Source organism: Chanodichthys erythropterus, chromosome 12, assembly GCF_024489055.1.
Source record: "Chanodichthys erythropterus isolate Z2021 chromosome 12, ASM2448905v1, whole genome shotgun sequence".
In the NCBI taxonomy this organism is placed as follows: Eukaryota; Metazoa; Chordata; class Actinopteri; order Cypriniformes; family Xenocyprididae; genus Chanodichthys; species Chanodichthys erythropterus.
This window is the reverse complement of record NC_090232.1, coordinates 43212812-43238668: the sequence shown is the minus strand read 5'-3', so window position 1 is coordinate 43238668 and position 25857 is coordinate 43212812. Positions and strand designations below refer to the sequence as shown.

The 25857-nt window shown below is 37.6% G+C and overlaps 2 protein-coding genes across 3 annotated transcripts; one reads left to right on the top strand and one right to left on the bottom strand.

Annotated features, from left to right (window-relative positions):
* Positions 1-147: 147 nt before the first annotated feature.
* Positions 148-15896, top strand: patl1 (PAT1 homolog 1, processing body mRNA decay factor). 2 transcript variants are annotated; one of them, XM_067403088.1, is made up of 18 exons: positions 148-255; positions 1001-1103; positions 2983-3380; positions 3680-3754; positions 3844-4044; positions 4813-4914; positions 5119-5205; positions 5397-5599; positions 5682-5832; positions 6201-6315; positions 6498-6595; positions 8902-8961; positions 9041-9186; positions 9474-9633; positions 9808-9933; positions 10016-10107; positions 10294-10443; positions 15398-15896. In XM_067403088.1, the coding sequence occupies exons 1-18, from the start codon at positions 241-243 to the stop codon at positions 15417-15419; spliced, it is 2304 nt and encodes a 767-aa protein (XP_067259189.1). In that variant the 5' UTR covers positions 148-240; the 3' UTR covers positions 15420-15896. The 2 variants fall into 2 exon arrangements, with proteins under 2 accessions (XP_067259189.1, XP_067259188.1); XM_067403087.1 differs by lacking the exon at positions 15398-15896 and adding an exon at positions 11813-11928.
* Positions 13458-14593, bottom strand: LOC137031451 (uncharacterized). The gene is made up of 2 exons (XM_067402390.1): positions 14421-14593; positions 13458-14237 (listed from the first exon to the last, which is right to left on the bottom strand). The coding sequence occupies exons 1-2, from the start codon at positions 14556-14558 to the stop codon at positions 13761-13763; spliced, it is 615 nt and encodes a 204-aa protein (XP_067258491.1). The 5' UTR covers positions 14559-14593; the 3' UTR covers positions 13458-13760.
* Positions 15897-25857: the final 9961 nt, after the last annotated feature.

The following is a 25857-nucleotide window of genomic DNA, read 5'->3' as shown; positions in this document are numbered from 1 at the left end:
CTATCATAATTTTAAATCAATTTTCAATATCATAAACGAAACACAAAACTGGATTTTTTTGTCATAGAAAATGAATAACAATATTATGTCTACTAAAACAGAATAATATTGTGATTTTACTTCACTCATGCCGCGTGCCATCTCTTTAAGCTCGCGCGTGAGGAATCTTGTGCCGTGTCAAGCGCGCGCGGCGTCTCGCGCAGCAGAATTAAACGAGATCATTTTTTAAAACACAGATACATGTTCCGTTTTCAGGTAAATCTGTCTTTTCTTTATTTAGTGTGCGTCGAAATGCCTCTGTTCACAGAAAAGCAATGTGAAAAGTGCTGTTTAGAATATTTCTACTCAGATTTTGATGGGAAATTGCTGCTTTGTTTTTCGTCACTACAGTTAGCGTGCTAAAATTGTTTGTGAGGTCCAACCGTTAAATTTCTCTGGTGATGATATTGAATAACATGTAAAGGCTTCATGGAATCTATAACAGCCAAGTGTCCTTAGCATATACCCGCCTTTTTGCGTTCAGTGTCGCCCAGATGTGTGATATTAAACCTTTGGCCTTGTTAGCATGTTAGCGAGGCCGCGCTAGTACGTCAACTAACAGGAGCAATGTTAACGCACTGGGGTAACTTAGCTTTCATTTTCCAAGCATTTTGAATTTATTTAACGACTGTGAGCATGATTTTATCAGGGCAAAAGCGTTTCTGCAAGATTTCTGATTATCTTCAGTGTTCTGTGACAATCAGGTGTTACTGCGCTAACCAGTTTACATAACCCGTGTATAAGTTTACGCATTTCTAATACGTGATGCATCTTTTTATGATATTAATACACTCTAACAATGAACATGTTGGTTTGAGGTGAGCACAAGTACTGTATTATAACTGTGCATGTGGATACAACAGCATCTTTCCCTGAGACCACTGTGTTTTCCACCTCCATAGATCCCAATACTTTTCTGACTTGTTGCAAATTTACCCTATATTGTTTCTGATTTTTCTAGTCTTTTGACGATGACTGCACCCTGGAGGAGGAGGAAGGGTTGGTAGAGGAAGAAGATGAAATTGACCAGTTCAATGATGACACTTTCGGAGCAGGGGCAATCGGTAAATTTGTCTGCAAATCTTACACCTGGAATTATGAATTTACCTTTTAAAGCCTAACGTATAGTATTTGATAAAGGACTTTCTAAGGCCTCTAAATTACCAACATAATCAAAGCCTTGCTTGTCATACCCGATCTACTAAAGACCTACTGCCATCTAATTGATAGTTTATACTTTTTAGCAAGTAAAAGGCATTTTAGTATCATTATAAATATGTCCACTTTCATATTTCAGGTTGTGGTTCATGTGTCTTTTTGCTGCGAATTCTTTAATGATTTTAATAAAGTAGCAGAAGAATGTCTTTTATTTTGTTAGTAACTTCAATAGTTTATTGGACGGAAGCAACTTGGGTTAATTTAGGATAATTTTGTAGAAAAAAAAATGTTATAATGTATCAAATATGATCCTTCAGGCTTTTGGGGAGTTGTTTATTTGTTCATCTCTCAATCATCATTGTATTGCGTTGCATCTTATGTTTTACCCCCACGATTACAACTACAGAGAATTGATTATAAAAATAAAAATTTAAAAATAAGCATCTTTCTAAGACGTATTGTTTGGAGATATAGAGTAACAACTGATATTTATAAGCATTTTATGCACTACTGTTCAAAAGTTTGAGGTTGGTAAGATGCATAATGTTTTCTCTTTCTTGTATAAAAACAGCAAAATTGTGAAATATTATTACAATTTAAAATAACTGTTTTCTAACTAAATATACTGTAAAATGTAATTTATTCCTGTGATCAAAGCTGAATTTTCAGCATCATTTCTCCAGTCTTCAGTGTCACATGATCCTTCAGAAAGCATTCTGATATGATGATTAGAATCATTTCATCTTAAGTTGAAAACAGTTGTGCTGCTTCAGATTTTTGTGGAAACTGCAATCTATTATTTTTAGGATTCTTTGATGAACGTAGTTCAAAATAACAGCATTTATTTGAAATCGGAATCATTGTACAATCATTTACTGTCTTTTTTGATCAGTTAGGCCTTGTCCACACTGTTTTCGTTTGAAAAAACATATTTTTCTCTCCGTTTTGGCTTACCGTCCACACTGAGACAGCGTTTTTGTCAAGGAGGTCTGAGCTTTTTGAAAACGCTCTCCAAAAAGTGGATAAATTTGAAAACGCCGCTTTCACGTTGTAGTGTGAATGTTGAAAACGGAGGTATTTGAAAACGATGACACACGTTTAGTCATGTGATGCATATCGTACCCATAGGCAACAGTGAGTTTTGTGATCATATGCTAATAAAATGATCATGCCAGAAGAATAGCATGTGAACTTTATTATATCTGCTCTCCCTGCATCATCTCGTGAGCTTTTAGTATGTTTTACACATGCGCAGTAAAGGGATTTAAGTGTTTTTAGATGTTTCAGTTAATTTAAAAAAAAAAAAAAAAGAAAGAAAAAGCTTACTGATCCCCAAACTTGTGAACTGTATTGTAAATAATCTGCTGTACTGTTATAAAGATCTCATTGATTTAAATTAGAAGCTTAAAGCAAATTAAATTATAGGCAAATATCAGGAACGGCACTGAATTGCATGTTTCTGCTCAGTTTGGGCTTATGAATAATATTGTGATGTTTTGAGGAATATCAGCTTCATATTCTCCTGTATCATAGTATATGAGCCATAAAAGCCAGATGTGTAAAATATAACACTTAACAAACATATGCAATTTTTATTTTTAAGATTTTCTTTTATATTTTGACTAAAGGTCTAATACTCTGTTCTGTATAAAAAAACAAAATGATGTTTTTTTTTAAATATATATAGATTATTTCAAATATTAGCATTACAGGTTTCAACTCCATCTAAATGACATTGACATCAGATGGTAACATCACCTCATTAAAATGTATTTTTATCTCTAGATGATGATTGGCAGGAGGAGCACGCCCGCCTGGCAGAGCTTGACGAGCTCGTTCGAGATGGGCCGCCGGGAGCGGCCGATGCCTCCTCCGGTGACCTCCCTCCTGCTGGCAGCAATGCCAACCCTTCGGCTCTCCCGCCACCTTCCTCTTCCTCCCGGCTTTACCCTGACATAGATGAGCGGGCTGGCGGTGACCTGGCGGAGTCATTGACTCGTCTCATCTTGGGCTCGGATCCTGCTATTGCTGGAGTGGGCACTGCCAGCTCGGACAGATCTCACTTTCCTCCGAAGCTGTCCAGTCAGGCTCCTCATCCCTCGGCATTATCTGGACAGTCTCTGATGAGGAGCTACCAACATCACCAGCATCTCCTGCACAGAGGGCCGGCTCCTCTTTCACAGGTTTGTGAAAATGTGTAAATGTGTTTGTAAATCACATACGTGAAAATGGCATCAAGGTGTGAAATGTAGCAGGTTTCTTGTGATTATCAAACAGCTAAGACTTTGATTTAATTAAATATAAATCACTGCATGTTTCAAAGTGAACTGTTCTTTTGTGTGTTTTCAATGTCTGAGCGATTTTATTATTATTATTTTTTTTTTTTTGAGTTTTGCTTTTTTTTGTTCGTTTTTCCTTTATTACTCAATTTTTTTTTTTTTTTAATAGTAATATTTCTTTGTTTTAATATTTTCTCTCATAGATAAACTCTCACAGTATTTGGGAGAACAGTATGGGCTTCGGTCCTGTTAACGCTGGACTAGTCAATCAAAAAGAGGTAAAGCACTTGTATATAAAAAGACTTCTTCAAGTTTACTATAAAGTCTTTCAGTTCTGCTCTTCTAATCTTCTTGATTCACTACTCAGGACAAAACACTTATGTCCATTATCAAAGAGGTCGGGCTTCCAAATCGGCCTCCCACACTCAGCAGAGAAGAAGGGCGAGATTTGTCCGAAAGGGTTCCGCCCCCTCGCTCCTCCTCACCTGTGATTGGTAGTCCACCTGTACGAGCTGTACCTATTGGAACGCCTCCGAAACAGCCCATGAGTCAAGTCCTCAACCAGCAGGTAACATCCTGACATCCTGCCCAAGCATATATTGTATTGTATATTTTATTACTGTTCACAATTTTGGGGGGTGTTTTTTTTTTATTATTTCTCAGCAACTAGATGCATTAAATTGATCAAAACTGTCTAAATATATTTACATATTCAATTCTATATTAAATAAATGCTGTTCTTTTGAGCTTTCTATTCATCAAAGAAAAATGAAAAAAAAGTATCATGGTTTGCACAAAAAAAAATATCAACATTGATAATGATCAGAAATGTTTTGTGAGCATCAAATCATCATATTAGAATGATTTCTGAAGGATCATGTGACACTGAAGACTGGAGTAATGATGCTGAAAATTCAACTTTGATCACAGGAATAAATTGCATTGTAAAACACATTCAAGTATAAAACGGTTAATTTAAAAATGTGATATTTCACAATATTACTGTTTTTACTGTATTTTTGATAAAATAAATGAAGTCTTGGTCATCAGAAGAGACTTTAAAAAAAAAAAAAAAATCTTAGACACCAAACTTATGAACAGTAGTGTTTTTTTTGTTGTTGTTTTTTTCCAGTCCGAGGGCCATCATTTTGATGAAGCGACAGTTGCATTAGATTAAAATGATTTAATGCATAAAGTAAACATGCTTGAAAATGTCAGATTATTCACTAAATTATTATTTTAATCAATTAACCCAAGGAATGTTGATGTTTATGCATTTAATATTTATTAGTGATGCAAAAGATTTCAAATTGAAGGTGTTTGTTTTTGTTTTTAGAATAATCACCCTTCAGCCGTTCACGTGAGAGCCTCCGTGCCACTGCGCTACCCTCCTCCCTTCCCTGAGCGTCTGTCCCCCAACAACCTGCTCAGCATCGCTGTGAGTCCCAGATCAGTTCACAATGTCAACTCAAACCACCTGATGGTGGTGCTATAATACAGTTTGATGCCTATTTGCTCAACCTGGAGTAGAGAGGACATCTAATGTCTGACTTGCTTTAGCAAGTTAAAAAATATGATTTCATATCTGTTTTGAATGGTTTTGAACAGTGTTGAAATGACAGTGTTTCTTCTGCTCTTTCAGAACTCGCCGTTGTCTCATCCTCCATTCCCTGCTGGTGTTGGTCCTGTTTTGTCTCAGATACAGAGAGCCCAACTGCTCAACTCTCAGGTGAGTGAATCTTCAAGAATTTAATTTAACAAATTTTATTCTTGAATGTATAATAAATAAGAGAATTTCTAGACTTGATATAAAGTGCTGTAAGATAAGACCTTAATACATAGTTGACAGTGATAATATGTATCGTTTGTAGTATATGTAGAAACCTGACAGAATCTCTTTTTATGTGCTATGCTCTTCAGGTTGGTCAGTTCCAGCGTGGTCCAGCTCCTCCATTATTACAGGGGGGTGTTGGGGGTTTCAGGCCATTCTTTGGGCAGTCTGGTCCTAGAATGGGTCCCCATGGGCCTCCTCTCGGCCACGCACCCATCCGACACAACACCACCCACCTGCACCCACAGCACCGCAGGATGCTCAACCAGAGGATGCAGAACAGAGGCTCAGGGTGGGTACCATCAGCTGTTTCGCTGGATCAAGCACCGATTTGAAATGCCCCATGTAAATGTTTCTGTCTCTCATGTGCTCAGTGATCACGTTGGCGGGAGAGGTGTTGGAGACAGGAAAAACAGAGATCCTTACAGCAATCTAATGACTCAAAGAGAGAAGGAATGGGTAGCAAGAATCCAAATGATGCAGCTTCAAAGCACCGATCCGTATTTGGATGACTACTATTACCAGGTAATCATTCTTTTACCCATATGCACAAACACTGACATGTCATTTCAAATGAAACCCTTTGTTATTTTGCAAGTAGCATGGGACATGCAACTAACATGTATCTACCTGAAACATGCAAGCAACTCTCTAGCAATCACCTAGCATCTTATCTACCCTTCAGAGCTTTTAAAACTATTTCAATCTTAACTTCTTAAAAGTCACAGCTTGTTAAACTATTTTAAACTTTCAGACTAGGCTTTCTCAAGCCAACATCAAAGTTTGTCTAAACTTTACAATCAAATTATTTTCAAATACTGTTGTAACTGTTGTTGTTTTTTTTTTATTTGAGCAGCAACATTGTATGATGCTTAACGACTTTTATTTTGCAGAATTATTATGAGAAAATGGAGAAGCGCCAGGAGCGGGACAGAGACAACAGGAAGGAACACACCACCAAACTCATCACTCCTCAGGTGGCCAAACTGGAGCACACCTATCGTCCAGGTAAAAACAATACGCTTCTCTGTGGCCTTTTATAAAAAAAAAAAATCTGTCTTAACAATTTCACAAGTTCACCCAGGGTCCACAATTAATATTTTGTTATTGGCAGTTTAATTGTGCATTTATAACCAGACATGATCAGTTCAGATGGTCTAATACTCTGTGTGATTGTGTTTGGTTCACAGTGCAGTTTGCCGGCTCATTAGGAAAACTCACTGTCTCCAGTGTCAACAATCCAAGGAAAATGATTGATGCCGTGGTAACCACCCGCAGTGATGATGAGGTCAGAACTCTAACACCCGCCTCTTTTACACGGACTCTTTATAAAAAGAGGCTGTTCTCTTGATATGTTTTTTTTTTTTTTTTATTACTTTTAAGTGGACCCACACACTCCAAAAATAATGTGTTGGCTCAACAACAAAGAAAAAAAAACACAGTTTGCATTAATTTGACTGAAATTACATATAGGAACAATTTTTTTGTAGCATAAATACATTAAGTTGATTGCTCAAAGAAATTAAGTTGCTCCAACTTCTTGAGTTGTTGTAGCCCTGGAACCAATTCATCTTAACCATTTCAGTTCATATCTACAGCTATCATAGCACATGCTTAATGTAACTTATTTGGTATGTATTTTTAATAAACAAGTAAGTAGGGCTGGACAATAATTCAATATCAATATATATCGCGACATAATTCTTTTCGATAACGGTGATATGATTTTTAAACACATTTCCGGTATTTCGATATACATTACAGCATTTCTCACTGACTTGAGGCGCAGCGGTTAGAAAGAGCAGAACAAGATTGGCTATTTGCGTGATGACGTACACCACAGAGACACGCTGCCATCAGCGTATCTATTGGTTAATATGGTTTGTTTAAAATAGCAACGTGGAAAACAGACAGAGTTCAGATAATGTATGTTTCAGTCAATGGATGCGCAAAACGTTACAACAACGATAATCAAAAAGCGTGGACAAAACAGTAACTCTTTGTAAACTGTTAACTGCGAGTGCCGTCTGCTGTAATGTCCAGTCATTTACGCCGTCATCAACCGGGTGTTGATAGCGCGCGAGCGAAGGTGAGACCTGAACAGCACACATTGCTATCTGTGTTTAAACTAACTCATTTAAGCCTTGCTGATTTAAACCTTCAAGAACAAGTCGCGAAAGAGAGAGAACTCGCACGCGCTGTGAGAAGATTTGTGTGCGCTCATCCGAAGCGCGCACACGCTTATTCCAGTCAGCGCGCAAATACTGAGTTCTCTTTCAAGTCTTGCGCTTCAGCGGACAAATTCATACAAAAAATGATGTCAACATGCCCGTCTTAGCGAGTATCCTAGCAAACATAGTCAGTTATGTCTTAAGTGAACGTATAACAGTCGAGAAAGACAGCGCATGTGTAACAGTATATGTACTGGTTGTCTTAAAGGGAAAAAAACTATTCCTGCTGCCTGTTTTTAATGTTAAATCAAATAACAGAAATCACTCACTGCTCTTGACTGAATAGTTTTTGTAACTTCAATAATGATTCATCTTATATACAGTAAAGATAATATGCAGTGTTATTTTATATTTGATTACTTTATCCATTTTCTGTACCTGAAAACTACTGTTACATACATGAAAAACCTGAAAAGCACTGTTTATTTTATTTGAATATTTGCTTTATTGTACTTATTTGTGATGTTGCTTGTAGTTTGATTGTTTGTTCTTATTTTCTATATTTTTATTTGACAGTAGTCCTATTTTTAGGGTCACGGTTTCAGTGCGGTACACACATCCATTGTGGCCGTTCTTGGCAGTTTTTCTGAGGCTATTATATAGTTCATATCGATATCGGAATTATATCGTATCGACCGAAATTTAGAATTATATCGTGATATAAATTTTGGCCATATCGTCCAGCCCTACAAGTAAGATATTACTTGACACTGGCATTAGCACAGTCATTGCTTATAGAGTTAATAGTGTTTACCTTCATGTATGTACTCTCCAGCACAATGGTAACCACAAAAAAATATTTTAAATGTCAAACCAAGATACTTTTTTTTTTTTTTTTTTTCATTTTTCTTTGATGAATAGAAAGCTCAAAAGAACAGCATTTATTTAATATAGAATTTTTATTTATAACAATGTAAATATATTTAGTCAGTTTTGATAAATGTAATGCATGTAGTTGCTGAGAAATATTTAAACACTTAAACAAAAAACTAAACAAACTTGTTTTCAACATTTATTCTCCTTATCCAGTCCTATGTGAAGCATGCTGCGAACTAGAAATCCACTGGCTAATTTCCAGTTATCAAGACAATGACCTGTCATTTAAAAAACAAACAAACAAAAACAATTAATGCAGAAATTTGAGTTTAAATTACCACGCAATATTAAGTTGGTGCAATAATCATATTATGTCAGCAGGACTGAGCAAAAAATGTTTGCAACTTTAGGGGTTTAATTAAAACAATAAATTAGTATTTTTGGTAACAGGTCCCCTGTTTCTTCATGAATAAAGGGGTTATTTAAAAGGTATATGTTGGGTAATGGCACAGTTTCTTTCTTCTTGGTAATTTTTGTCATTTTACAGGAAAAAAGAGAGAAGCAAGTGTGGAATAAAAGACGACAAATCCTTTACACTGTGGAGAAGGTAGGCATGTAAATAAAGAAATAAAGCCTTTTTGTAGCCTTGGTATGTTTATTAAACATCTGTGTATTTTGTTCTGCAGATGTACAGTCTACTGCTAGAAGTGCAAGACTTTGAGAAGAAGTTCTTGCAAACCCCCGAGCACCAAAGAGATGCCCTGCTAGAACAGCATAAAACCCACACGCTGCAGCTCTACAACTCCCTCCGAGAAAAAGAGTGGGACGACCGGTGAGTGCCACAGAAGAGCCTTCACACGCTTGTTTGATTCAACAAATCAAAGCCCAGTCCAGGATCTTTTGACTTAAGGACACTTTCTGAAAGAGCAAAAAGTGAAACAATGTCTACCTAATTGAGAAATACTTAAAAAAATCACATTGTTGTAATTAAAGAATATACTAATATTTTTAAATAATCAAGTGTGTTAAACAGCGTAGTTTTTGCTTTAGTCAAGAATTGTGTGAAATCACTACTGAAGTTTTGTGATCGTAACAGACCTACTCTCCATCCTTCTGCAGAGTGAGCGATGAGCAGTGCTTGATGATCATGTCTGTGCGTAAGGGGAAACGCCTCATCTCCAGACTCCTCCCCTTCCTGCCACAGCCACAGGCGGCTGCTGTTGTCATGGGAATAGCCAGGAACCTTCCAGCCCTGGCCAAGAAAGACAAACAAGACCAGGTATAATCACAGACGACGCATCTTAGTTGTGACAGACTATCTTAGTGAAGAGAATAAGATGTAGAAACCCTTCAAATGCTGTGAACGCAACACTCTTAGAGGTCAAGATTAGCCCTGAGAAAAAGGAGTGTGCTTTTAGCTTACATTTCCTCACCTGCATGTTTTCTCTCTTAGGTTCTGTGTTGGTTGGTGGAGCCAGTCACATCAGTAATCCAGTCCATGTCGAGTACCTCCCTCACCGATCTCCTTCAGGAGCTACAGGGCAGGGAAGGACAGCTTCCCCTCGTGCTGCAAAACAAGGTGTCGCTGGCAAATTCATTTGTTTATAATGGCATGGTGCATCATTTTTGACTAACTAAACCAGTGATGTTGTGTTTGTCAGTTTGGCGTGACGCTGCTGTATCTGATTCTGAGTGAAGGAGAGAGGATGCAGAGCTCGGATCCCAACTGTCAGCTCATGGATGACAACCGCTGGTGAGCATCTGTCTGTTAAACCAGTTAAATGTATATAGATGCTAATCATTTCTAAAGCTTTCTTCAAATAGTGTTAAGTGTTGTAGTATTTCATCATAATTAGTTTGTGAGGTCACAAGTGCTCCTAAAAAGAAATAAAAGCGTAGAGCTCTGTACCTGAAATTTTATATTTCTTTCTGTTTCCAGGACTGAGTTGGTGTTCTCTGTGACCCGGGAGCTTTTGAAGGTCCCGTCCTCTGCGCTCTCGTCACCGCTGTTCACTCCTCCAAATCTAGTGTCGCTGTTCTCTCGATACGTGGACCGGCAGAGACTTGAGCTCTTGCAGGAGAAGCTACAGTGAGTTTGACACAGAAACATGAGCTCAAGTTTTAAAATGGATATAAATGAAGAAGACATTAGGGCTGACTCATATATATTTGAGATATATGGCCTGTTTATATTTGTGATTCCAATTATTCTCAGTATATTAGTTAAAAAGTGTCTCTGTCTATCTAGCTATCAAGAATCATTTTAGTTACCATCTATCTCTTAGAAAAATACATACATGCATGTACTTTTAATCTAAATGAGCTTTTGCAAAAATAAAATCACAAATATATCAAATATTAAGTGTTCCTTGAAGACATGCTGTTTTAAAATGTTTGGTTTTTGTTTAGTGTAAGATAGAAGTGATCAGATGAGAGAAAAACAAAGAGATCAGGTCATTTGGGTCTTTTCATATAAGGCCGGAACACACCAAGCCGACGGCGACGAACTAGTGGCGACGAAAGCAGACTGCGGGGTCGGCTGGCGTCGGCTGGCGTCGGCAGCGTCTGGGTCCAAAGTTGCCCTGACACACCAAGCCGACGTTCGACAGCCGACGGCCAAATAGCACGTCCGTTCTGCGCCTGCGTGAGATGAAATGCCTTTCCATGCCAGCAGGTGGCAGTAGTTTGTGTTCGTTGCTATGGTTCGTTGCTAGGGAGACCGGAAGAGCTACAGGGATACAAAACATAAACAAAGGTGCATGAAAAACCAGTTCTCGCTCATCACATACGGATTCGTGTTATTTCAAAAATGTCCGACACGTTGCAAATGGCACTGGCTTTGTCAGCCCTTGGTCTTTTGCTTGTGGAAGAGGAAAAGAAGAAGCGGATGAGAAAAATACGGAGAAAGCGCACTAAATGGGTGAAACCATGGATACTCCAGAGACAGGCCCAAGGTGCTTTCCCGAACCTGTGTCGAGAGCTCGAGTTACAGGAAACTTGTGGTTTTAAAAATTTCGCTCGGCTTTTTCCCACTCAATTTCACATGTTAAAAGAACTTATTAGTCCAATCATACAGAGAACAAACACGAACTACCGGGATTGTATCTCCGTGGGGGAACGTCTGATGATTACACTACGGTTCTTGGCAACAGGTAAGGTTATTCGTTGTTTGAACATTTCATTAAAACACCTTTTCAGTTGTGTTTATTTTGGTGTATTATGAAGCATTATAAAAGTGAAAAGAATTTTATTATTTTGTATCCAGTTGTAGCCTACTTTAAAAAGACACAATGTATAAAACATTATTATGGTTGTTTGTAGCACAATGTCTTTAATAACTGATAAAAAAAATATTTGCTTTAATGTAGTGTAGTACAAATGCATTAAAAGTGTTAGATTTGACTCTGTAAAAGGTGTGGAAAATTAATAGTGGAGTTATGTGTTTGTAATCTTTGCAGGAGAAAGCTTCAAGAGCCTTTCTTACCAATTCCGGGTGGGAATGTCCACAATTCAGCAATTTGTTCCTGAAACCTGTGCAGCAATCTACCAAGTCTTAAAAGAGAAATACCTAAAGGTATACATGTATCTGTTTAATGTTTTTTGTTTTAGCCCAAAAATGAGCAATTTTTTTGATCTCTCAGATATTGTTTTAGGAGGCCTCTGATGTAGAAATTAAAGATTTTTCAGTTTTTTTACATTTTAATAAGGGTAATTTTAGGGTCTTATATTGTAGTAGATAAACTGAAAGAATAGACAGGATGGTAGACCATGTGTCGAGGGCAGAGATCTAAGTATTATCCATCAAATTATAATTTCAATGCAAATACAATTCCACTACTACATTCAAACAATACAGTCTGGCTGGCCTATTATGCTCTCTACTTATCATACTAAAAGAACACATTCATCCCCCCAGAGCACTTACAGGTTCATATTCAAGACCATTCATACCTGTCCCTGAACAATGCAACAGGCATCTCCACCAAAACTCCAAACCATAAAGAGCCTAATGCTGACCTATAAACACTTCTTCAACCCAATAGCATTGTGAGGACGAACAATAGAACCCATTAACTATGTAAATGTGATCTTGAGAGAAAAAAACATTTGCAGGCATTTTTTTTTAAATTTTTGAAAGTGATGTTGTAATTCTGCAGAAGTGGGCTTTGCAGGGTTAATTCAAGAATGTCAAAATCACTGAGTTATTAATGGTCTGACGAGTTAAACTAATTTCTTTTAATTATATTGTTTTTTAGTGCCCAGACACAGTGGAAGAGTGGCAGCAAGTAGCCGTTGGATTCCAGAATCAGTGGCATTTCCCAAATTGCCTGGGTGCTCTGGATGGAAAGCACATTAACATTCGTCCCCCTCCAGGATCTGGATCTAAATTCTTCAACTACAAGCATACATTCTCAATAGTGCTTATGGCACTGGTAGACAGCAACTACAGATTTCTGTATGTTGATGTGGGCTGCAACGGGCGCATTTCAGATGGTGGAGTGTTTGGGGGATGCTCATTGCAGGATGCCTTGGAGAAAAGAACATCCAACATTCCTGCACCTGCACCACTTCCTGAATCAGACCAGCTGGCCCCTTACTGCATTGTGGCTGATGAGGCATTCCCCTTAAAGGAATACCTCATGAAGCCATACCCGAACCGCAAGCTGTCTGTAGAGCAACGCATATTCAATTACAGACTTTCGCGAGCTCGAAGGGTGGTTGAAAATGCATTTGGCATCCTGGCAAATCGTTTTCGCGTCCTACTAACCACCATTAATATTCAAAGCACTGCCAAAGTGGAGGACATTGTTTTGTCTTGCTGTGCTCTGCACAACTTTCTGCGCAAAGAGTGCTGTGAAGTGTACATGGCAGGAATCGACCAGGAAGAACAAGATCATGACACTGTCCCTGGAAGATGGAGAGAAGACCCTGGCCTACAGCAGGCCTCTCTGCCACGCACAACCAACAGTACAACACACGCCAAACAGCTCAGGGATAAACTGTGCCAGTACTTTAATTCGGACACCGGTGCAGTGCCCTTTCAGTGGGGCAAAATATAAGCATGTAGCAAACTTGTTTCTTTCCCCCTTGACCTTGGTTTATGTTTTATAACAATGGTGTGAATTTGCAAAATAAAGTTTATATTTTTACATCATTGTGTTTTGTGATTTTTTTTTTACATAAAGAACAGTGAAGTACCTTTTACACAAAGTCAGTGTTTTATTTTCAAATGTGCAAAAATAGCATTAAGGTAATTTACAGAAAAATATCAACAGTTGGTATTTAAAATAAATAAAATGTACAGAAATATAAACTTTGCATAAGTACTCTAATATAACGTACAACTAAGCGTGACATATTTACTAAATGCTACAATATCTGTTTACAATTTTGCTACATAAAAAATTACAAGTGTGTATACTGATTGGAAGATGCATCCAGTGCATGGTTGTGGCCCACTGAATATTTGAAAATGCAATTATCAACCTCATGCTGGAAATGTGGCAGTAGATGTGGTGGCAAATTCCGCATTCTGTGTTCAAGATTTTTGCAGTAAGCTGAGATGGCATCATTGGTGTTTTCCTGTGATGCCAACTTTTCCAGAGTTTTGCCGATGGTGCGCATCAAGTTTGTGGATTCCTCGCTGGAGGATTCGTCTTGCATCTTCCTGCGCTTCCCTGGAGGCTTTGGTTTTATGTTGGAGCTTTGCAAATGGTCCTTTCTCATGGCTGTGGACTCAGTTCCACAGATGGTGGATTCAGCCAAGGGTGTACTTGACCGTAGGTCAGCATCACTGAAGCTGGGGTCTTCATGGGTGCCAGTCCAGGTGTCACTGTTGGTACCATCTGAGGGTGAACAGGAATCACTATCAGCCGCAGGTTCCTTAAAAAACATAAGATACAAATGTGACAAGTTAATGTAATGGCTTGACTTAATATGCGGAGTTACTTGTGAATAGACTCTTTTAAAGAAGCACTTGCCATCTTACAAAAAGCAAAATGTTTATTTTATTCTGAAATTAAACAATAAATAAATAAATAAATATAAATATATTTGTTTATTTACCATGATCATTAGATTTGAAGTGCTCTCCTTCCTTTTTGTGTGAGGCTCTAGAAACTGCAGGCGGTTCAGGATCCATTGCTGCCTGCCAGTCTTCTGAGCTCCAGAACTTCCTGAGGGTCCTTGTTTCTTATAACGCATGTATTGGGTTCGCAATGAATCCCACCGCTTCTTGAGCTCTTTTTCTGAGGGACAAAGTAAAATTTTGTAAGCATTAAGTGTTATGGCTGCTTATTTTGTCACTTTAATGAGTATTTGTTATGCCAACAAATGTTACTTTTTGCTGTATTGTTAATTATATTATTAACAATTTGATTAACTTTAATATTATTATGAAATATGAGATGCTAGCACAGCACATATTAATTACTGTCTGTTTCCATAAACAAACTTAGTTTGGTACACACAAAACACTAAAATGGTTATATTAGTTTTACTATGGACTATTGAACAATTACAAACAAGCTTTCTCAATTGCCAAAAAGGAAATCTTACCTGATATGACGAGTTTATTTTCGATCTCACGCCACAGTTCAGCTTTCAGCACACGGTTGACATAACATTTTTCCGTAATGTCATACAAACCCGGCCTTTCCTGGATCATGTTGATCAATTCGTCTTCACTTGCCTCGTTCCAGATAGCCATGTCTTTCACGTACCTAAGGTAAACAATGTGTGTTCCCTCTTGACTTCGTCGTTTACTTGCTTCGTCACTTCCGTTTTTCTTTTCTCATGCACTGGTTCGCTAGCTGAACAGCCAATCAGAATGATCATATGGCCCGACGGCCCGACGAGGTCCAACGCCGATTCAACATTTCGAATCGGCCGAAACAAAGCCGACGAGGACCAACTTCAGCCGACGGTGCAGAACACACCGAGGAAACTTAGTCGGCCGACGAAGAAAAACTGCCCGACGGCCGACCGTCGGCTTGGTGTGTTCCGGCCTTTAGATTAACTTGTCTTTTTTGTTGTTTTTCCAGGATCACATCTCTGTCCAGGTAGAAGTGACTTCAGACGTGGCAGTCGTTGAGAAACGGACCTAGTGTATTTGTGAATGAGTTTTATGTGTGATTATGTGTTGGCGGGTGAGGCCGGGTCACTTTTCCTTTCTTGTTATAAGAGTCACAATAGCTAAGAATAATGTTTAATGGTAATAAAACTGTTGTCCATAGGTTTGTCAATAAAGGCGATCAGGTATATGTATTTTAGCTTCTGTTAGGGTCAGGAGCCAGGACACGGTCCTCATTGTGTGGTGACATTTCCCTGTGAAATGGCTCAATCATGACAACATCAGACCTTATTTATAACACTTAGATTTGAGGAGAAATTTGCTGTACATTAATATCTTAATTTTTCTTATACACTGCAGCTTGAGGTATGTCTGCAAAAGAATGACTGTGCAAGTGTGTCTGTGAGTTTAAATGAAGGTTTAAACAAAGGATTTCTTCATTTTTAAGTATCTTGACATGATGCCTGTGTTAAAACATGAAATTAAAACTTTCTATTATACAAATTTTGGTTTTGGTGTTTGGGTCTCATCGGCCAGTGCACTGGGTTTCACAGACCCGTGTGAATGGGGATAGTTTCGATAATTTTGTCATCTGTACAAAGAAATAATGTTTTTTACGTTTTTAGTACATTGTTGTGTAAACGTACCCTCAGAAATGATCTAATTAGCCTAATTTACTTAGTTATTCCTTTCAGCACAAGCACCTGATTCAATGTATGTTCCCAACTCCTCTCTGAAGATCTGAGTGCACAATCCTGAGTACACTGATGCTTCTGTCTCATCAATGCCACACTCGTTCAGGTCTTCCTCATAGAAGATCAGGTTTCTTTTCACAAGCTGCTGGAACCCCAGTTTGAGGATCAAGTCTTCATCTGTCACATTCTTCTCATAGTCCTTCTCAAGTTTGATGTTGGTCTGAATGATCAGGAAGTGTGTGTACATTTGAGTGAGAGTCTTCTTGGGAATCTCTCCACTCTCTGCTGCGCTCAACATCTTCTCTAGGACAGTGACTGAGATCCAGCAGAACACTGGGATATGACACATGATGAAGAGGCTCCTTGAAGACTTTAGGTGTTTGATGATTTTATCAGCCAGACTCTGATCACCAATTCTCTTCCTGAAGTATTCCTCCTTCTGTGGCTCATTGTTCAATGTTCAATTTATTTATATAGCACATTTAAAAACAATCGTAATTGACCAAAGTGCTTCACAAGATCCAACAGAAAAAAAAAAAAACTGATTATTATACAGACAATAATTTTACACAAAGTGAAAACAAAATAACCAACAGGTCAAGATATCAAAGCTCAACTAGAATTGAAAGCCAAAGCATAGTAATGCGTCTTAAGGAAGGACTTGAAAGTTTCAATAGTCTGAGCTTTTCTTACATAAATTGGTAGACTATTCCATATATTAGGAGCAGCCACTGCAAATGCTCTGTCACCTTTGTTTTTTAGCCTAGATCTTGGCACATCGAGGAGCATCTGGTCAGAAGACCTCAGTACCTTGGCCGGTGTGTGGACATGTAGAAGCTCCGTCAAATATGAAGGCGACAACCCACTCAAACTTTTAAAAACAATTAATGCAATTTTAAATTTAATTCTAAAACAAACAGGAAGCCAGTGAAGTGAAGCCAATACCGGTGTAATATGTTCACGTTTTTTGGTCCCGGTTAGAAGTCGAGCTGCTGCGTTCTGTAACTGTAGCCGTCGGAGTGATGACTGATCCAAACCGGCATACAAAGAGTTACAGTAGTCTAATCGCGACGTAATAAAAGCATGTATGACTCTTTCAAAGTCTTTACGTAGCATGTATTTCTTGGTCTTAGCCAGAAGTCTCAAGTGGAAGAAGCTAGTTTTAACAACTGAACTAATCTGTTTATCAAATTTAAAAGCACTATCAAAAATTACACCCAGATTCCTGGTAAAAGGTCGAATATGGGAACATAGAGTACCAAGAGCATCTGCACAATCACTTACATGTCCCGCACGACCAAACACAACAATTTCAGTCTTTTAGTCATTAAGACTAACAAGGTTGGATATTGTTCTTCTCATTGGTTTTTACAGGCAAATAGATTTGTACATCATCAGCAAAACAGTGGAAAGAAACGTTATGTTTTTTAAAAATGGACCCTAAGGGCAGCATGTACAGAGAAAAGAGCATTGGTCCCAGAATGGAACCTTGGGGAACCCCACAAGAAAGAGGTGCAGTAGATGAAAAACAATTCCCAAGGTGGACAGCAAAACTCCTATCTGTCAAATATGGTTTAAACCATTTCAGGGACGTACCCGTAACGCCAACACTTTGTTCGAGTCGGGATAAGAGGATAGAGTGGTTTACAGTGTCGAAGGCAGAAGTCAAATCTAAAAGGACTAAAACAGCTGATTTTCCTGAATCAACTGCTAAGAGAAGATCGTTATATACTCTTAGAAGGGCGGTTTCAGTACTATGGCGAGGTTTAAAACCAGACTGGAACTTTTCATACATGCAAAAATCATCAAGAAATGATTGCAGTTGATTAAAAACTACCTTCTCCAAGACTTTAGATAAAAATGGGAGTTTAGAAATGGGTCTAAAATTAGATAAAACCGAATGATCCAGATTTTTCTTTTTTAAGAGGGGTTGCACGATTGCATGTTTAAAAGCTACAGGAACACACCCTGAACTAAGAGATGTGTTAACCAAGCTTAAAATACTGGGACCAACAATGTTAAAAACATCTTTGAGTAATCGGGCAGGGATACTATCCAACAGGCAGTTTGTAGGGCGGAGCTGTGTAACTATATCAGAAAGAACATGTAAAGTGACTGAGTCAAACTGTTGGAAGCCGTGTACCGCTGTCACTCGATGGACACACTCAGATGGGATGAGGTCAGCTTCTGTGGGTCTGGAGGTGATCCAGATGAGAGCAGAGGGAAGCAGATTCCCTGCAATGAGGTTCGCCAGCAGAACGTCCACTGAGGCTGTATTTAACCCAACCTAGCAGGTTGGGCAAACATTTAACCCAACCAAAACAACCCAATCGCTGGGTTTGTCCATTTTCAACGCAATTTGGGTTGTTTTTAACCCAGCATTTTTTAGAGTGCATGGCAAGGTTTTGAGGATGAATATGAGCAAAAATGTCAAAAATGTAAAAAAAAAAAAAAAAAAAAAAAAAACAATGGCCTAATCAAATCGCATTTCACCAAATTATTTACAGTCAGTATTCCTATATGGGTAAAAAAAAAAAAAAAAAAAAAAACTTTAAAGACAGATTTATATTCTGCTAATAAATCTATAAGAGAAAGCCAACTCTCTGAAACTCCTGTATATATGATAAATATTCGAATTCAAAAATCTAGGCCAATAATTATTTTAAAAGGAAAGACTGTCACAGCATAACATCGTTAAACACGAAAGCATTGGCGTTTTGAATCCAAATGCATTAGGATACTTTAAACCATAAAAATGTCTTTAGAATTATATTAAAAATGAATACAGAATAATGTAATTAGAAAAACACAATGGCCATGGAGCGGGACATATAGTCCGGGTAGAAACTTTTTTTAAAAAATTTTTTTATTAGACTTTAAAACATAACATATAACAATTACATTTTAACATGACATCCAAAAAGATACTGCATTTAAAGAAATTGGTTTACATTGCACAAGGAAAAAATAAATACAATAAATAAAATAATAACCAGAAAAAAGAAAATAAATAATAAAATAAATAAATAAAGAAAGAAAAATACCAGTTCAATTTTCAAGTAACTTCAGTTCTTTGGCGAATAAAAGTGTATCTCTACATTTTTTGTTATCAATACATTAGAAACATTTAAGCGATTACTTAAGCTATTACGTCACTATATCTGTAATAACACTGACCTGTGTCTTCTGTGGACAGGTCATGCTGATCATATTGATGTTCCATCAAGGAAATCTAAATTATTTTTGATGTTTTCATAAAATGCCAGCATAGGCCGATGGATTTTACTTTCACTTTGATGGACACCTGCTCCGTTTCTCATTACGCGTTCTTGTTCTTGTGGAATTGTGAAACGTCATCATTCGCTACTGTTCCAATTCAAAGGCTGCGTTCGAAACCGCAAACTGTCTGAATAGATACTTTTAAATAAGTACCAATGCTGCCTGCGGTCCAGACGAGGTTGGGCGTGGGAATATCCCAAATTAAATGTCCCACTTCAGACCTCACCTCACTGAATTCCAGTCACTCATACGTCAAGTTCACATGTTGAACACATGATGTCGCTAAGCTCTGTGACCAACACAAGTTTCGAACACATTTTGTTCATCATGATAATCTTCACAACTTTTATGAATTTTGAGGCCTAAATACAATCATCAGAAGTAAACAAAGGCTGTAAAAGAATGACTTCGACAACTCTTTCAGTATTTACTTACAAATATTTTCCCTCAAAGTTTGCTTGAGTGCAATTATAAACACAATGAGGTTGTGAAACTGGATGAGTAGATGAGTTTACCTGTTCAGTGTGATAATGTTTAATGTTCCAACAACTTCTGTAGTCCCATTTAGAACTGCCTTTATCAAGACAAGTAAAAGCTTTAACGAAATCACAAGAGGTGTATTACTGATGTATGTTGTAGGATTAAACGTTAAAATATATTGAGCTGTTAACACTTTAGCGGGGAACATGTATTCACTGTTAACTACAACTTTTCCCTCAAAAAACTCTAATTTACTGCTTATTTTCTGTAGATTAAGACAGATTCATTTTTGAGTTAACAACTTCTTTTAATGCAGTGAAATTAGACACAATTAATTAAACAATAAACATGTAAGTAAACAGACAGAACATCTTATTAATTATAGCTGACAAATCATAAAGCTTCTCGTCCACCACAAAGTAGGCTAATGACACATTTATATGACCCAAATCAATATACACAATTCAAATCAATGAATTTGTTATTGGTTGTGAAAATTCCAAGAAGACACTTGCTGTTTATTTAGGATGAACAGGAATGTTTGACTTCAACTTTGAGTGTCTGTAGGATCCAGACTGCACAGATGATCATACACACATAATAAGTCGAGCTCAACGACGATGACGCCGATTACGGCGCTGCCTGATCTTAACTTCCCCAATGAAATCTGACCATTCCATGCCCTGAATGATCTCAATGAGGCCTTGGCTGATGCGGAAGGTGCTGTCCTCATCGAATAGCCCTTGCCCTAAGTGATGTGTCACGTAAATCCTGTCAAACCATTTGTCATTCCAGTCTGAATTGACTGAGACAACAATACGATCTGCGTTGCTCTCACGCACATCATGGTCATAATTCTTAGTTACATAATGAGGCATTGCTCCTGGATGTCTCAGGTTGCCCATTTCATAGTAAGGAAGGCCAGAATCAGGAAGAAGTTCTTCTGAATTATGGAATGGATGGAAGCCAAAATCTCTATCTTCTGGATCGCATTGTGCAATCATATTGCCATCTTCATCAATTTCAACACATTCATCAGCAAACCACCACAGCAGACTGAGACCATGTCTGGGATACGGCTGACCGAACCCGGTGTCTCTCAGATGGGCCAGTTCATTCAGTGTTCTCAGTCGAACCATTCTGTGAAAACAGTGACAGGAAAAAGTAACAGACTGGACTACAGTGTAAAAATGACATTTGCCTGGACTTTATCTGGAATATACATCACTATCTATAGCCTATTAATACAAGTATGGTGGTGTAATATATATAATTTATTAAAAATGTATTCACATTTTTATAAATGTTTATATTTTTTAACAAAACAAACAAACTGGGCTCAGGTGCAGGACAACAAAAAACTAAAGAAAAAAGAGAAATGTTAAGTCCGCACACTGAAAATAACTGCTCCAATAAATAATTTATTAAATAATGCAATGTTTTGACCAACAGTTCTTCATCAGGCCAGGTCATTTTTTTAAAATATTTTTTTATTAAACATGTATAATATAATATAATATAATATAATATAATATAATATAATATAATATAATATAATATAATATAATCACTAAAACAAATGTGCAGGGTACAGATGAAAATGTAAAACAAAGTTAAACTGCACCAAACTCCGATCATCTGACCTCTGAATTGTTCTGATATTATAAATAAACAAATAAAACAAAATAAAATGAGTCAAAACCGAAAAACAGTAAGACCAAATTTAATCATTTATATTATTATTCAATTTTACAGTTTCAATCTAGTCTGTTTTGTCGGACCAACAAGTGGACACATAGGTTTCATTTCTCTTTAAACACACACCCACAGTATGAGAGTCAGAGAGGATATCGGCGCAAAAGTTTTGGACGGCACAGCTGTTTGGCGTTGTTTAATAAAGCGTGTTTAAACGGCAACAGTTGTGTAAAATGATCATATAATGTAATTAAAGTTGGTCTTATCAACAAAAAGCGATACAAATCAGACAAACAGAACACAGAATACTGTACCTTGTTCACGCGCTGTGAGCAGATCTGCGTCTGTGCAGCTCACGCGCTCACTTTATTCTTCGTGTGTCTGTTAGTGGGCGGCGAAAAACACAAACTTGGACCTTCATGCATTATCATGGGACTATCAGAGAAACATTTCTGTGAAACTAAACTTTAGACTCGTGAATTTCAACCAAAAGTTGAAAAAGAAATAATTGGCCTCTTTTAACCTAAATTATCTTTTAAATTAAGAAATAAACAGAAATAGGGTACATAAATTTAAAGAGTCCCAGTTGTTTTTTATTCAGATTTTCCCAGTGTTAAAAGTAAATGTTTAAGTTATGACTGCAATTATTGAACATATTATTGTCCAGGAAAAAAGTGAAACTAATTTAATATGGTCATTTTGGGACAACAAAACAGTTGAATTAATATTGGCCTTTGGTGGCAACATGCTCCAAGAGTAAAGAGGAGGTTTTGTGTGTGCCAATTCACAGTGAGCAGAGGATAAATAATAAATGCAAATGTGAGTCAGAAGTGAATAAATAAAAGCACCTTAGTTTTTCTGTAGTTCAGCAGGGAGGGAGGGAGAGAGAGGTCAGCTGACTATCTAGGAAACAGAAACTGAAGCAGACAAACAGCAGAGTGTGTCAAAACAACATGAGGAAACACACTGCATACACACACACACGTTACGAGTCCCGGGCGTGGAACACGTAAACAGATTACAAAACCCCCTGAATTATCAGAAGTAAACACTAGAAAAGATGAGTGGCTTTCCTCAAACCCAGCTTATAGCGTCTCTTTATTGACATCGTATCATCTTGACTTTATACTTATCAATATCACAAAATACACTATTAACACATCTGTAGTCTTTACTGTTATATTAGTATCTTTTAAAATTTAAGTCTGAACAAATATACAAATATACACTTTCTGAGTCATTTTTATATTAATAAATTAGCGCATACTGAAATAAAATGTATTATTTACATGTGAATTGACTACGATCATAAAAATCAACCGTTTTACCCTTAGGCCTACTCACATTTAACTCAAACAAGTTGTTTTTAAACACATAGGAAATGTGAACTGACATGTCATATATTGGCAATGGCACACATTTTCATTTCTTTTATGAATATATATAACTGAATTATCAGGAGAAGTAAACACAAGAAAAGATGAGTGGCTTTCCTCAAACGCAGCTTGTAGCGTCTGAAGTAAACACACGCGCATCACCATAGCAACCCACAACGGACTCCCTCTAGTGGCAACAATTGTATTCTTTTAAAACTTCAGTCTTAAGTAGTGATCATTAATGACTCAGTGTACAATAAACTTTGTCAAATAAATACATAAATAATTAAATAAATGTATAAATAAATAAATATTAATACCAAAAACACATTACCTTGTGACTACACATGGGTGTATCACACACACACACACACACACACACACACACTGGACAAAGTTTAAATCACATTTTGATTTCATTCTTTACTTTGCCATTGCAGTAATGTTTTTTATTTCCAGACCTGTAAAAAAAAAAAAGAAAAACAATACTGCAATTTTTGCTCAACATCTTGATCCTGACTGGTGTGCATCTTAAGACAAAACAATGACACTGACATATTTAAGTTGGCTTGAAAAAGCCAACTTACTGATCTACTACTTAAGCTTATTATTAAGTTGGCTTGAAAAAGCCAACTTACTGTAATCCTATTTAAACTTATTATTATTATTAAGTTGGCTTGAAAAAGCCAACTTACTGTAATCCTATTTAAACTTATTATTATTATTAATGGTGCTTGCCAAAGGCAAAGCTCCATTCTTATTCTTCTGCATACTTATTATTAATGGTGCTTGCCAAAGGCAAAGCTCCATTCTTATTCTTCTGCATACTTATTATTCTTCTTCTTCTTCTTCTGGACACAATTTCTGCGCGCTACTCCTCCCGCAGTTTTTGTCATAGACCCATGAATGAGGTGTCAAATCGACCGGCTCATTGAGGACAGGTGTGCTATGACTTTTATAAGCGATCGGGTGTACGATGTTCGTCCGGCGGGCGAAAAAGTAGCGAAAAAAATCCCATAGACTTTGCATTGGGACAAACTTTGATGAGTAATAGCTCCTAACGAGAGTTTCATAGAAACATGTGGGTTACCACGTTTGAAGAGCCTGATAGGCTCTCTCAGACCATACCTCAAAATGGGGTGTAAGTTGTACCCCTGGGGCGCAAGAGCTGCCCAAAGTTGCCCCATAGACATACTATGGTGAAGCCGTGCCCATGAACCAGGAAGTACTGTGTTTTTCCTACTATGGGAAATTACATAGGGATTTTGTATTGAACATAACTCTGAATCACAATGTCATAGAGACAAGGGGGTGGGCTCATTTTACTCAGGCAACCAATCAGTCTCTCAGGATCATTGTAAAGCTATCAAGCCACGCCCTAGCAACCATATAGAGAACCATAGCAACAAGTTCCATAGACTTCCATTGAAAAAGATCAAAGGAATATCTTTGGATAGGAGTGTCATAGAAACATGAGGGTGGGCTCATTTGACTCGAGGCAGCAAACCGCCAATCACAAATCACCTTAAAGACATCATAGCCACGCCTTAGCAACCATATAGAGCACCCTAGCAACCCAAAGCATAGGCAGATATCTTCAAATCTGAATATCATAGAGGCATGGGGGTTGGTTTATATCATTCATACTGGCAAGCAGCCTTTGGTGTATCATCATTGGTAGCTGCCAAGCCACTCCTTAGCAACCAAACAGAGTACCCTAGCAACCATTTTGCAAGATCTATATCTCTGCGTCAGAACATCGTACAGACATGGGGGTTGGTTTATATTGTCAAGCAGCCTTTGGAGTATCATCATTGGCAGCTGCCAAGCCACTCCCTAGCAACCAAACAGAGTACCCTAGCAACCGTTTTGAAACACCTATATTTCTGCATCAGAACATTATAGAGACATGGCGGTTGGCTCTTTTGACTCATGCTAGCAAACTGGACTTCCACCATGGTACACATGCTAGCAGTGAATAGCTACATGCTAATAGTGAGTAGCTTAAGGTTTAAACATGACACAAACTAGTAAAAATGTGTTAGAATAATGCTAGTGGCATGCTAATTGTGTTAGCATGATGCTAGTAGCATGATAATCATGTTAGCATCATGTTAGCAAACATGCTAATCATGTTAGCATCTTGTTAAATACATGCTAACAACATGGTAATCATGCTAGCATCATGCTAGCATTATGCTAATGATGTTAGCATTTTGTTAAGATTATGCTAACATGATTAGCATCTTGTTAAAATCATGCTAGCAACATGGTAATCATGCTAAGCATCATGCTAAGATTATGCTAATCATGTTAGCATGTTTGCAAGCATTATGCTAACATGATTAGCATCTTGTTTAAAACATGCTAACAGCATGCTAAGGGTGTTAGCATCATGCTAGCAACCTGCTAATCATGTTAGCATGTTGTTAACATAATGCTAACATGATTAGCATCTTGTTAAAATAATGCTAAGAACATGGTAATCATGCTAGCATCATGCTAGTATTATGCTAATCATATTAGCATTTTGCTAGCATTATGCTAACATGACTAGCATTTTGTTTAAAACATGCTAGCAGCATGCTTAGGGTGTTAGCATCATGCTAGCAACATGCAAATCATGTTAGCATTTTGCTAAAAACATCCTAGCAGGACGGTAATTATGTTAGCATCATGCTAATCAAGAGTGCCGAGTTTTGCCACTGCAAGCACCATTCACATTTTCTTCAGGAAATGTACATTCTAGTATTGTAATTACTATTCACCTGAACAAAACTTTGGCGCGTAACTCGTCCCGCACCGTTTGTTGTATACCCACGAATGAGGTGTCAAATCGACCGGCTTATTGAGGAGAGGTGTGCTATGACTTTTCTAAGCGATCGGGTGTACGATGTTCGCACAGT